We start from the raw sequence: 14,221 nt of genomic DNA, 5'->3' as shown, positions 1-14,221 counted from the left end.
TTGGTTTTCCCCTTCCAAAGTATACCTCCCATATTAACTTCACAAAGTCAGGTACAAGGAAATCCATAATGCCCAGGAAAGTTATCTCATTTAGTTCACTACTACAGGCTTATTTTCTCTGCTGTCTTTATGAGTATATTCCATGTTTAAAAATTCTTGTTTTTCTAACATTTTTGTCATAGCTAAATATTTTTAGTTATCCCTAAATAATGCTTATTTTTAAAATATGTACTAATTATAAAACTTCATTTTTTTAGATGAAGGATGTTGACAAACATATAAAACCAATTACAATGTCTGAAAGTAGCACACAGACGGATACGCACATATTGCCACCAACAATTATGAGATCATATGAGTGGAATGAATGGGAATTAAGAAGAAAAGCTATAAAATTGGTTTGTAACAATATTTTCTAAAATTATTTATAGGTTGGGGATTTTTTTTTCTTTAAGACAGTGGAAGAGATGATTTATTGTATATATGTTACATTCAGCCACATACGAAAACAGAATTAATCCTAAAAGTCACAGGTCCAGGTTATAGGACCAAAAGGGACAGTTTTGGTATGAGCTAGGTGGGTCTCTTGAAGGTGGTGGTTGTGATCAAATGGCAATGGATATTCTAGATCCACGGAATCAAGTTCTAGAAAGTACCAGTGTCCCAGGCCTCTGGCTTTCCTTATGTCTATTCCTGTGGCTTCCATGGGTGTACAAGCTAGCTGTTTACTTGGACCTCTGCCTAATCTTTCTCACTTCAGCCTCCACATTGCTTCTTCCTCCACTTGCTTGGTGCAGGGTTTTCCAAGATGGCACTAAGGCCGAGACCTAGAGGTTGGGGAACTCAAATGTATCATTACTCATAGAGCTAGTAATTTAATTTATTTATATAAACTAATGAGTTGTATACCGAGTTCTTTGCATATTAATTTGCCAGCTTTACCTTGTAAGGTAAAGAAGGTACCTTTACCTTCTAATTTTAAGCATATAGAGAAGGATGAAACTCAAATTATAAATTCTCAAATTATACCATCCAGTAACTATAACAATGGTAGTTGCTCACTCTCTCTTTCTATACCCATATATTGTGCTAATCTATGAGGGTATAGTATTTAAAGCACTCTCAGCTTCCTCTAATCATGGAAGTATATCCTTGTCTTTTGTTTTTGTTTTTGTTTTTTTGAGGAGCAGAATATTACCTCTATTATATCCCAGATAGTGTCCTCTCTTGTTGTCAACATCTTCTCTACACGCACTGAGCTCTCTTATCCTTCTGATTCTCAGTCACTTTAATTATAAGAGGTGCCTGCCCTCAAAGCATGGCTTTGAAACTCTCATCCATGTCTGACTCCGTGGAATTCCTCCCATTAACTCTTTCTATAGTACCTCATCATTTTAAACAACAAGTATTTAGAGTATGAAGAAAACTCTTTTACATCTGTAGCCTTTTCTTAGTATATTTTGCCCATCTCTTTGATTGAAATCAGGTGTGGAAATAAACAAAGGCTTACCCAAATGGGAACAGAGGCTATTTATTCAAAGTTTGCTATAGCAAGGGAGTCAAGCATCATCACCTGTAGTTGGCAGAAGCTCCAAAGCAGGCGGGAGAAGAGGGAGAGCTTGATGTGAAAAAAAGGGGAAGGGTTTAAAGAGTTTTCTGATTAGAAGTTGTTGACATGAGGAAACTGGAGGTGGGCTAACACAAAATGGGGGATCTTATGTGATTAGTTTGGTGGGTATCATGGGCTTTCTCTGGTCAGTCCTTAATTAAAAGGTGGAGGCAGCAAAAAAATAAGGAAGCTGGCCAAATCCTGCCTGTTCTGTGCTGATAGCTATGGCTACAGAGGTTGTGGGGGAGAGTTCTATCGTTTTACAAGGTATAGCCTTTGTCCGTTTGTATATGCAGTGTTTTATAGGCTTTTCACCAACCTTGACATTTTTCTTGCCCCCCTTTCTGGTGGCAGCTTTTCAGTCCCTTGATTTCCTGGGATGAGGAAGGATTAGCTTCCTAGTATATCTTCTAGATCTTTTTGTTCCATTAATATTGCTATCAGTTACTCTTCTGTAGTTCATGAAGCTCCATCCCCATGTTCTTTTCTGTTATTTACTAAACTCACTTGAGCCCATCAGACGTATGCAAGGTAACATAGATACCCCTACTTTGTTCTTCAGAAGCTAATCTTCTAGCAAGTGCATGGATACACTAAAAATATTTCAGTACCTCTCAGTAAGTAGTATAACAGAAGTGAAATAAAAGTTGACTTCCAGCTCTTTGGAAAAATACCGGTGCAATTTTTATTAGGATGGCATTGAAAGTATAGGCAGTATAGACAGTATAGAAAGTATAGGCAATATAGACATTGTAACAGTGTTTATTCTTCTGATCCATGAGCATGGCATGCTCTTCCATCTTTTTGTGTCTTCTTCAATTCCTTTCTTGAGTGTTCTATAGTTCTTCAAGTACAGATCCTTTACCTCTTTGGTTAGGTTTACTCCCAGGTATCTTATAGTTCTTGGTGCTATAGTAAATGGAATCCGTTTTCTAATTTCCCTTTCTATATTTTCATTGCTAGTGTATAAGAAAGCAAATGATTTCTATACATTGATTTTGTATCCTGCCACATTACTGAATTGCTGTATGAGTTCTAGTAGTTTGGGGGTAGAGTCTTCAGGGTTTTCCATATAAAGTATCACTCATCTGCAAAGAGAGAGAGTTTGACTTCTTCTTTGCCAAGTTGAATACCTTTTATTTCTTTTTGTTGTCTGATTGCTGTTGCTAGGACTTCTAGTACTATGTTGAACAACAGTGGTAAGAGTGGGCATCCTTGTTGTTTTCTTGATCTCAAAGGGAAGGCCATAAGCTTTTCTGCATTGCGGATGATATTCACTGTGGGTTTTTCATAGGTAGATTTTATGAAGTTCAGGAATGTTCCCTCTATCCCTATACTTTGAAGGGTTTTAATCAGGAACGGGTGCTGTATCTTGTCAAATGTTTTTTTCTGGATCAACTGAGAGGGCCATGTGGTTCTTCTCTCTTCTCTTATTGATTTGTTCTATTAATTGTTTGATTTGCAAATGTTGAGCCACCCTTGCATCCCATGGGTAAATCCCACCTGGTCATGGTGGATAATCTTTTTAATGTACTGTTGGATCCTGTTAGCTAGGATCTTGTTGAGAATCTTCGCATCCATATTCATCAGAGATATTGGTCTGAAGTTCTCCTTTTCGGTGGGGTCTTTGCCTGGTTTGGGATTAGGGTGATGCTGGCTTCATAAAAAGAGTCTGGAAGTGTTCTTTCTGTTTCTGTTTTTTGAAATAGCTTCAGGAGAATAGGTATTATTTCTTCTTTGAATGGTTGATAGAATTCCCCAGGGAAGCCATCAGGTCCTGGAGTCTTGTGTTTTGGGAGGTTTTCTTTTTTTAAGGTTTTATTTATTCATTTAACAGAGATGGAGAGTACGAACAGGGGGAGGAGCAGGTAGAGTAGGAGGGAGAAGCAAGCTCTCTGCTGAGCCAGGAGCCAGATGTGGGACTTGATCCCAGGACCCTGGGATCATGACCTGAGCCAAAGGGAGATGCTTAATGACTGAGCCATCCAGGCGCCCTTGTTTTTTGGGAGGCTTTTGATCAACTGCTTCAATCTCGTTACTATATATTGGTCTATTCGGGTTGCCAATTTTTTCCTGATTCAGTTTTGGAAGTTTATAGGTTTCTAGGAATGCATCCATTTCATCTAGGTTGCTTAACTTACTGGCATATAACTGTTGATAATAATTTCTGATCATTGTTTCTATTTCCATAGTGTTAGTCATGTTCGCTCCCTTTTCATTCATCATTTTATGAATTTGGGTCCTTTCTCTTTTCTTTTGGATTAGTTTGGCCAGTGGTTTATCAATCCTATTGATTCTTTCAAAAAACCAGCTTCTAGTTTCGTTGATGTGTTCTACTGTTTCTGTAGTTTCTATCTCAGTGATCTCTGCTCTAATCTTGATTATTTCCTTTCTTGTATGTGGGGTTGGCTTAATTTGTTGTTGATTCTCCAGTTATTTAAAGCGTAAAGAGAGTTGGTGTATTCAGGATTTTTCCACTTTTTTGAGGGAGGCTTGGATGGCTATGTATTTCACCCTTAGGACCACCTTTGATGTATCCCCTAGATTTTGGAGCAATATGCCTTCATCCTCATTGGTTTCCATGAATTGTTTTAAGTTCTTCTTTGATTTCCCAGTTGATCCAAACATTCTTAAGCAGGATGATCTTTTGCTTCCAAGTGTTTGCATTCCTTCCATACTTTTTTCTTGTGGTTGAGTTCCAGTTTCAAAGCATTGTGGTCTGAGAATATGCAGGGAATAATCTCAGTCTTTTGGTATTGGTTGAGCCCTGATTTGTGACCAAGTATGTGATCTATTCTGGAGAAAGGTCCATGTACACTCAAGAAGAATGAGTATTCTATTGTTTTAGGGTGGGATGTTCTGTATATATCTATGAGGTCCATCTAGTCCAATGTGTCATTGAATGCTCTTGTTTCTTTATTGATTTTCTGCTTGGATCATCTGTCTGTTACTGAGACTGGAGGGTTAAGATCCCCTACAATAATGAGTTGGAACAAACAATCCTAAAATTTGTATGGAACCAAAAGAGACCCTGAATTGCTAAGGGAATGTTGAAAAAGAAAAACAAAGCTGGGGGCATCACATTGCCTGATATCAAGCTTTACTACAAAGCTATGATCACCAAGACAGCATGGTACTGGCACAAAAACAGACACATAGAACAGAGTAGAGAGCCCAGATATGAACCCTCAACTCTGTGGTCAAATAATCTTCGACAAAGCAAGAAAAAAAAATCCACTGGAAAAAAAACAGTCTCTTTAACAAATGGTGCTGGAAAAACTGGACAGCTATGTATAGAAGAATGAAACTCGACCATTTTCTCACACCATACACAAAGATAAACTCGAAATGGATAAAAGACCTCAATATGAGGCAGGAATCTATCAGAATCCTAGAGGAAAACATAGGCGGTAACCTCTTCGACATTGGCCACGGCAACTTCTTTCAAGGCATGTCCCCAAAGGTAAAGGAAACAAAAGCGAAAATGAACTTTTGGGACTTCATCAAAATCAAAAGTTTCTGCACAGCAAGGGTAACAGTCAACAAAACCAAGAGGCAACCCATGGAATGGGAGAAGATATTTGGAAATGACAGTACAGAAGGGTTAATATCTAAGATCTATAAAGAACTCCTCAAACTCAACACCCCCAAAACAGATTATCATGTCAGAAAATGGGCAGAAGACATGAACAGACACTTCTCCAAAGAAGACATACAAATGGCTAACAGATTTGATTTGATTCAAATCAAAACCACATTGAGATACCACCTTACACCAGTTAGAATGGCCAAAATCAACAAGACAGGAAACAACAAATGTTGAAAAGGATGTGGAGAAAGGGGAACTTTGTTACACCTTTGGTGGGAATGCAAGTTGGTGCAGCCACTTTGGAAAACAGTGTGGGGATTCCTCAAAAAATTAAAAATAGAACTTCCCTATGACCCTGCAGTTGCACTACTAGCTATTTACCCCAAGATACAGATGTAGTGAAAAGAAGGGCCATATGTACCCCAATGATCATAGCAGCAATGGGCACAGTCGCCAAACTGTGGAAAGAACCAAGATGTCCTTCAGCAGATGAATGGATAAAGAAGATGTGGTCCATATATACAATGGAGTATTATGCCTCCATCAGAAAGGATGAATACCCAACTTTTGTATCAACATGGGTGGGACTGGAGGAGATTATGCTGAGTGAAATAAGTCAAGCAGAGAGAGTCAATTATTATATGGCTTCACTTACTTGTGGAGCATAAGAAATAACACGGAGGACATTGGGAGATGGAGAGAAGTAAGATGGGGGAAATCAGAGGGGGCGACAAACCGTGACAGACTGTGGACTCTGAGAAACAAACTGAGGGTTTTGAGGGGAGAAGGGTGGGTGAGCCTGGTGGTGGGTATTAAGGAGGGTATGTAGTGCATGGAGCACTGGGTGTGGTGCTTAAACAATGAATTTTGGAAAACACAAAAGGTTAAATTAAAAAAAGTTGACTTCAGTGACATTTGAAAGTTGGTCTGAGGTATGAATAGGCAAAGGGGAAGGGGAAGTGATGGCTGGATAGAATATGAGAGGTAGAGGTGCCAACATAAGTCTGGACTAGAAATAGGAAGAGATTGGGGTGTTCAGTGGGGCTGCACTGCATACTAATTAAGCCCTCTCTTCCCATTTCTCAGCCTCCACTTCACTCTGTTTCCCACTGGAGACCTAGTAATTACCCTGTAGAATTGCATCACGTTGAATGCCAGCTCCCCATATATTACTGGTACAACCTGCTGATAGAACAAAACTGAGTGTATTACTTAAAGCTGTAGTAGGGACCACCACCTCAGGAGAGCCTTGGAAGTGTCTTGAGGGGGAAGAGGAAGGTCAGAATTTATTGAGAATGGGGAGTGTTGTGTGGAAGGCAGGTCTTTCAATGCCAAGGGTAAGGTCAGGGGAGGGATGAAGGCTTGAATTGGGTTGGGTAAAGATCATGAAAAAGGAGCTCAGCATTGATGGGAATCGAGGGTGAAGATTTATGGGGCAGGGGTGCAAAGAATGTTAGGGCGTAATGTCTGTATTGATGCTTAGGACTGAAGGTGTGTCTTTCAGGATGTTCTGTAGTCAGACAAGTTATTTGCTTTGGCAGGGGTCTCTTGGAATGGTAAAATCCTGCTAATGAGGACAATGGAATAGTGAAGTCATATTAATGTAGACAGAAAACTCAGTGTGGGGGGAAAATGGTTTCAGTTCTCACTTGCCCACAGTGTCTCAAAATCTGAAATGTTTCCTCTCATTCCAGGTCTTTACTTTTTAACTCACAGTCTCTAATGCTTTTGAGTTTTTCTCTTGGACTTCGTCATTGCTTCAGCAAATCCTAGTCTCCTCTTTCTAAATTCCTCTTTGCTTCCCAGCCTGAGTAATCTGTTTAACTTCATGTTTACTAGTAATCCATGAAAAGAGTAAGCAAGATGTAGAATACTGTAAAATATAACCTAAAGACATTAGAACTTTTTATATTAAAAGTTTTGGCTGAGATCCATTTAAAAAAGACAAAGGAAATCTTAAATTTCTGTCTTTTAAAACAATAAACCAAGCATGGCAGGAAAATCCAAGTGGTATGAATCTCAAAGTATAATAGTGAAGGAATTAGAAGATTATACTAATAAATAATTGAGCTCACTGTTAAGTTTGAATCTGCATGTTCTTTCTTTGGGCCCATTTTCAACCTTTCATGTATTTTTCTACATCTTGGCAAAGGGTTTTATAATGCTCTAGTTTTTCTAATGTTTTAATGTTTTGTAGAAAAATGCTGTGTTGGAGGGTTAATTTCTTTGTGGATTGAGAAAAAATTAGACTGATGTTATTTGCTTTTTAAGAGATGGGCTAATTCCTGTATATTCTCTTTCTTTTTAGGCCAATTTGCGTCAGAAAGCTACTCACTCAGTACAAACTGATCTCAGTCACATGAGAAGAGAAAATTGTTCACAGGTGTACCCACCCAAGGATGTTGGCACGCAGTCTAAGAGAGAAGGCAGCAGTCGAGTGCCCAGGCCCCAGATTTATATAGCTGGTCTCCGTGGAGGACAGGGTAAAGTCACCTCTGGGGTCAAGGTGAACTTAACTAGAGCTGTTGATGAGACATAGTTACAGAGTGAATTTTCGAAGGAGATCTCACCAAGTTATGAGTGGAGGCCAATATTGACAAGTATCTTTGCGTCCCTGAAAATTAGTTAATTTTGTGGGTCTGGCACATTCATCAGTTGTGTGAGTGCTTTCTGGATTCTCATGTGTATTCACTTCAACCTACTACAGAAAACTAGAAGTTGTTTCCTGTAACACATTTTGCATTGTATTAAAATTGAAAAGTAAAACTCTGTCCACTCAGCTTTTATTTGCCAGAAAAAGTTTGGCGACATTGAGGACTGAAATTGTAATGCTCTTTAGATATTAATATATTTATAAGATTATGATTGAGATAGAAGTTTATTTATTTCTAAAATCCTATTGAATGTTAAACATTACAATTTTAAAGTCTAGTCAATACTTGCAGCCTCATTAGCTATTAAATGTTAACATGGATTAAATTGAGGTGTTGTAAGACCTCGCTAATTTGGAGTAGAGCAGAGGTCCAGATGAATTTTAAAAATCTGGAAATTTTACATAAAATCTGGATTTCTGACCCACTGGAAGAAAAAAATCAGAATATTTGACAGTACTTGGCTAACATTCCTATGAGCAACAGCTGTGCTCTTTCATAGGCCAGGCATGTCCAGTCCCCGTTACTGCTGCCTTGCCTTATCGGCCTGAGTCCATTGGCAGTTGTGTTTAGGGCCCATGTGCTTTACTGGTAGCTGAATTTTAGAGCTATTGTTTTATTACTGTTTTACATACTTCTAATACCAACTCCTGGACAATAAAGACTCCCAGGTGGTGGGACCATTAAACATGCTTTAATGACAAGGGGATCGTTTATATTTAATATAGTTTTTCCTGCCTTGGTGACTTTTTAAGGTGCTTTCATAATTCGTTTTCTATTTAGGTTAAATGTTATTTATAAAATGAATATGTTTCAAAATCCTTTCTCCACATATATCATGAAGGTAAACTTCGAAGAGACCTACTTCTCAGTGTTCATGATTTTCATATCTGTAGTTTAAAAATGATGTTAAAGATAGGCTGGCTGGCTGTTGAGGCAAGGCCTGGGGCGGGGTGCGGGAGGTGGGGGGCAGGGATCTGGCCTTGTAGGTGGTGGGAGGATGAGAGACAACATTGAACTTTACAACATCAAGTGTTTTATTTTATCTGTTTTGTCCACCCTCATTCGATTCTGCAAGATTCCTAAATGCAGAAAAGGATGGCTGGAAAATGATAATTCTGGGTTATCATAATTCTGGGTTATCAAGTTAAGGCTGAAAATAAAATTTCCAAATAATAAAAATACCAAACCCAGTTTGAAAAGCTCAATTTAGTATCAGAAGGTTGCCTGGTAAGTACAACAGAACCAGAATGAAGGGAGCTAGACCAAATGGCCCTCTGCTGGGATCTTGACCATTCACCCAAGCTCTGGTGCTCTCTAAAGATCCTGCCACATGCTGGAACCCTCCTCAGATGGTCCCATTTCAGCAGATTGCAGGCCAAACTTATTTTCTCAGACAGACTTGTTTCTCCCTTTGTACAAAGGCCTCCCTGTCTATTCAGTAGCAGACATTTAAAACTTCTTGACAGCCTGTGTCCTAATGCCCCTACATTTAATAATTCATCAAGCTCTGTTGATTTGGTTTGAATTGTCTGTGTCTTTCTGTTTTCACCACCACTGCTATTGTTTAGGACTTAGTCCTATTATCTGATTCATTGGCATATCTCTAACATATAAATCACTGTCACCCTGTCTCCGTCCCCCAATTTTTGCTTCCCTCACTTAAACACCTACCAAGACTCACTTCTATTACAGAGGTGATCGTGGAAAAACTCCCTTCCATATGATGTAAGACTTTTCAGAATATATCCATTTATCTTCCAGTTTCCTCTGCTGCTCCTCTCTTGCTATCTCCCTACACTGTGTATATGAGGGAAGTCGAACCAAACTCTTCAGCTATGTCATTGTCTTTAATACCATCATCCTCTGCTCTTGCTTTTCACTGTTGCCTGGAATGTATTCCACAGGCACCCCTAGGAGATTATGTTTGTCCTCAAACAGGGTGATTGGATTTTACCTTTACAGTGAAGGTCTTCTCCCATCGCCTTGGGGAGAATGAATTGCTTTTTCTCTTGGATTTTCGCAGATTTTACTTATGCCCTTAGTATTGTACTTAAAGTCAATAGGTATACATGTGGTCGTCTGTATTCTCTCTGTTAGATTGTAAATTTCTTGAGATTTGAACTGTATTCTAGCTATTTTTATACCCTGGCATTTGCATAGTATGTTGTTCAGTGAATGAAGGAAGAAAAAGGGAATAAATGAGAGCACAAACTGGACGCAGGATATTGGTCGAGTGATTATTTTAAAATAGTCAAGGTGGAAATTGATAAGGAGCTCAGCAGCAGAGTCGTCATTGGAAAAGAAGAGAGAGAGGAACAGAGGGAAAAGATTATTTTTTGAGAAGTGGTGAGAAATAAATTTGGATAAGTCATGTTGGTATAGTTTTTGGAGAACGTTGAAAGCCAGACAGAGGAATATGTTGCCTGTCTGTACCATTGCAGATTCTTGAACAGAATATTGATTGTGGGAGGGAGATGCTATGTTTGGGGAGATGACTAGGAAGCTGTTGCAAGAATTAGGGCCTGGGATTATGGATGACATGAAGGGCAAATGTGAGATTTAATGAATAGGATAGAACATCTCAGGAAAAGGAAGAACAAATCACAGTATGATCTCAGGGTGTCTATCCTAGGGGACAGGAGATAATTGGGAAGAGGAGCTGGTTGATCAAAGAGAACACATTCAGGACTAGAAAAATTGTGTCTAAGGGATGACAAAAATAATAAAGCAGAGGTGACGGGAATTTGAACCGGACAAAGGTAATTTGGGACGTTATCCCCAAGGGAATGGGAATAGAATGAGGAGGAAGAGACAAAATGAGAGCAACGAGCAGTCAGAGTAGTAGAAAAAGACATAAAGGAACCTCTGTGGTCAAGGAAGTAAGGTCAAGGTCTACTACTTATTAGCTGTGTTACTTAATTTTTCTCTGCTACAGTTTATCCCTCATGAAAATGGGGATAGTAACAGTTCCTAACCCATTGGGCTGTCAAGGGGATTGAATGAGTTAACCCATGCAAAGCATTTACATGGTTAAGTGCTTGGTTAATGTTGGCCAAGAAAGGAGGGAGTCTCCAGTGTCTCATTCTACCACACTGCCATCCTCACTCTGCCCACTTTCTGGTTTCAAGTTCTCAGTCAGTGCCTTGAATAATGCTTGGCACATTATGGCTTTCAGTCAATGTCTGGTGGATAAACAGAAGAGGATGAGAAACGAGAAAAGGTCAATGGAGTAGGCAACTGCTGAGCTCCGTTTTAATGGAGTTGGCTTGAGTAGAAGTAAAATTGTAGGAAGCAGAAAATGGTAGAAATAAGTACAGACTACAAATAAGTACTGCTTGGCAGGAAAAGAAAAACGAGATTATGGTGGCTAAAAAAGGAAGCAGAGGCAAGGGAGCGTTAAGCTCCAATAAGAAATGTTTAGATGTGTTACTCATGTTTTGCTCTTTAAGTCTAGACACTGAATTTTACATTGTCTCCTTGTATTTTTTAACTTTCAAATGCAGCAGTTCTTTTTGGCGTGTCTTTAGTAATATTACACCATAGGAAAGAATTGTTTTAAAATACTAACCTAGCAAATTGAGATGTAATTTTCTTAATAGCAGAATGAGAAACATATGCTTAAATTGTCATGGAAACAATTATGTTTAGGTGTCTGCATTTGCCTAAATGTTCTTTATGGTTAATGATTTACTGTACTTGAAACTTCACTACTTTTAACAATCTGTTATGTAGCTACATCCTTGAATTTAACTATAATTTCCTTAAGCCTTTTGGTATTGCTTACTGCACAGGCTACAGCTGTACTTTAGTACCAATGGATAGAGAAATGGCTTCCTTTTATATAATTCATTGAGACGAGGGTAGCTCTGATGTATGATCAGATATAGAAGTGAACAGGATTTCAAGGCAAATATTGCAGCGTGGTAATGACAGGAACATCAGGGTTTCAGGTGGTGATAGCAGTAGCTGTTTGAGACATGTCAGGTTAGCTCATCATCGGGCAAAAATGACCCTATGGTTCACATGTTGAAGATGACTGCTTCTTGCAATAACCACAGCTGTAGAGAAGGCCATACATAAGAGAAGCACACTAAGTCACTAGATTTTCCTCCAAGACTGAGGAAAATTCAGAATGAATAAGTAAAATTTAGCTGAAATGTAGAGTGCAAATATCTGCTTGGCCATTCATTGGGCTGGGATAATAAACAGAAACGCCAGCTGGAAAGGTAGCAGGAAATAATATTTCTCTGAAGGGTCTGCTAAGTACAGTATAATAGCCACAACCTCTTCTGAGTGTCTACTTTCTAATGCAGTGAAACATTTTGTTCTCTGAAAGCGTCTGCTGTTAGGAACCTTGTTATTGAAATTATTGTCAGTAGGAATGACACGGCCCGTTTTTGCTTTGACACAAAGAAGTGGCCTCAGTTTCCAACCTAGAAGCAAAGCCTTCATTTCAGGGGCTCCTGAACACAATAGTCCACGTCCTGTAATTTTGTTGTTTTCGAGAAACAGGATCCTGACACTGTTCTTCAGTCCAGATCTGATGTTGACTTCTTTATAAACAGCTCTGCTGGGCGCCTGGGTGGCTCAGTTGGTTGGGCAACTGCCTTCCGCTCAGGTCACGGTCCCGGAGTCCTGGGATCGAGTCCCACATCAGGCTCCCAGCCCCATGGGGAGTCTGCTTCTCCCTCTGACCTTCGCGCCTCTCATGCTCTCTCTCAAATAAATAAAATATTTAAAAAAGAAACAGCTCTGCTTCAAATCTATCAAAACTCTGCTTCCTTTAAATTTCACCTAAATCTAACGATCTCCCAGATTTTATAATTCTTCGTTCCCGAGACATACCACACAATTTCTCTGGTGTGAGATTTCCCTCATTGGAATGGATCAATAATCCTGATCCTCTCTAAATATAGGTTTGTCCCTAGTGGTCTTGGGCTGAACAGGTTAGGACAGGAGACATCAAAATCTAGTCAAGTTTCATGCCAGTGGAGTAGGAAGTCTTTTGGGCATTAAAATTTATTAAGAAAAGCAGATTCAGTAGCATATGTTATGTGAACCAGAAATGTCACAAAAAATAGCCCAACAGTCTTTTACCTATCACTTTAATTATAATCAGTGTATGTGTGTGTGTGTGTGTGTGTGTGAGAGAGAGAGAGAGAGAGAGAGCTACTATTCTCTACCAGAAAGAACCATAGTTCCTTGAAGTGTAGTTGATTCTATGACCTAGAACAGGGAAATATTAAGATTGGCTGGAACCTCTTGTTGCCAGAAATAAAGAATGCTTTAAAAACCTTGTGCAGATGTAAAGAAAGTAGTAGGCTTACAAGGGCCATATTGGCATAACTTGAGCATCAAAAGGAGAATAATTATATTTAATTAAGTTGAGACCATAATGATACTCCATTTTAAAAAAAAGATTTTATTTATTTGACAGAGATCACAAGTAGGCAGAGAAGCAGGCAGAGAAAGAGGAGGAAGCCGACACCCCGCTGAGCAGAGAGCCCAGTGAGGGGCTCAATCCCAGGACCCTGGGATCATGACCTGAGCGAAAGGCAGAGGCTTTAACCCACTGAGCCACCCAGGTGCCCCCATAATGATACTCCAAAATGGGAAGAGAGAAACTGTACAAAACTGTAGTTATAAAATAAAAGAAAGAATGTATGTTGGGATGTTTTCTATTATTAAAATTAATGTCAGAGAAGGCTGTGAGTTTTTTAAGTGTAAGTGTAAGAACATATGCAATAGTGAATGTACCAATTACAAGAGGTAAGAAGGACCAGTGAGCACACATACAACCGCATAGAGGGAAAGTCCAACAGTGTTCCAAAATGAGATTAATCAAATGTCCGCCTCTACAAAGCTTTTTCTAATAGTAATATGATGCTAATAAGGTATGCAAATTTTTCCAATAATTTTAGTAGACTAGATTTATTTACGTGTATGCATATCTAATGATAAGGCAATTGTGTACAACAATCACTCAAACCTCAAAAAAGTGATTTTAGAGAAAGATGGTGCTACAGGAGGAGTACGCTTCTGGGTCTCTCAGATTCTTGTATCCCTGTTCCTATAAGGGCTGATGTACCTTTATAGTATTTTTAACCAATCCACGTGATATGCGGAAAGCCTTTCATTTTGCCAATGGGCATCGCTTATGCTAATATCTACAGTGAAAGTGAAGATTATAGTTGCTGAAGTAATTGCCTGTTGCCACGTCTGACATTTTTGAAGCCCTTTTGTTGTGAGAAGATCATGTAGTTAGAATGTCTGGCCAAGCAAATATAATCAGTGACAATGCTGACAATAAGGACACAGTCGCAAGACTTCTGAAAGATGACATAAATCATGTCAAGTTTAAGTAAGAGG

At 39.1% G+C, this 14,221-nt stretch overlaps 1 protein-coding gene across 5 annotated transcripts in view; it reads left to right on the top strand.

The window, feature by feature from the left end:
* CFAP206 (cilia and flagella associated protein 206) overlaps positions 1-8,556 on the top strand; it is a 48,690-nt gene extending 40,134 nt beyond the window's left edge. For all 5 annotated transcript variants that reach the window (XM_013063754.2, XM_004766935.3, XM_004766937.2 and 2 more), the window contains exons 12-13: positions 258-398; positions 7,507-8,556. In XM_013063754.2, coding sequence (XP_012919208.1) covers positions 258-398; positions 7,507-7,737 — 372 coding nt within the window. In that variant the 3' untranslated portion in view covers positions 7,738-8,556. The remainder of the gene's footprint in view (positions 1-257; positions 399-7,506) is intronic.
* The last annotated feature ends 5,665 nt before the right edge of the window (positions 8,557-14,221 follow it).

The sequence above is a fragment of the Mustela putorius genome, unplaced genomic scaffold (genome assembly GCF_011764305.1).
Source record: "Mustela putorius furo isolate JIRA1106 unplaced genomic scaffold, ASM1176430v1.1 tig00000166_pilon_pilon_pilon, whole genome shotgun sequence".
NCBI lineage: Eukaryota > Metazoa > Chordata > Mammalia > Carnivora > Mustelidae > Mustela > Mustela putorius.
The sequence above is the reverse complement of the archived record's forward strand: the minus strand, read 5'-3'. Positions and strand labels throughout refer to the sequence as shown.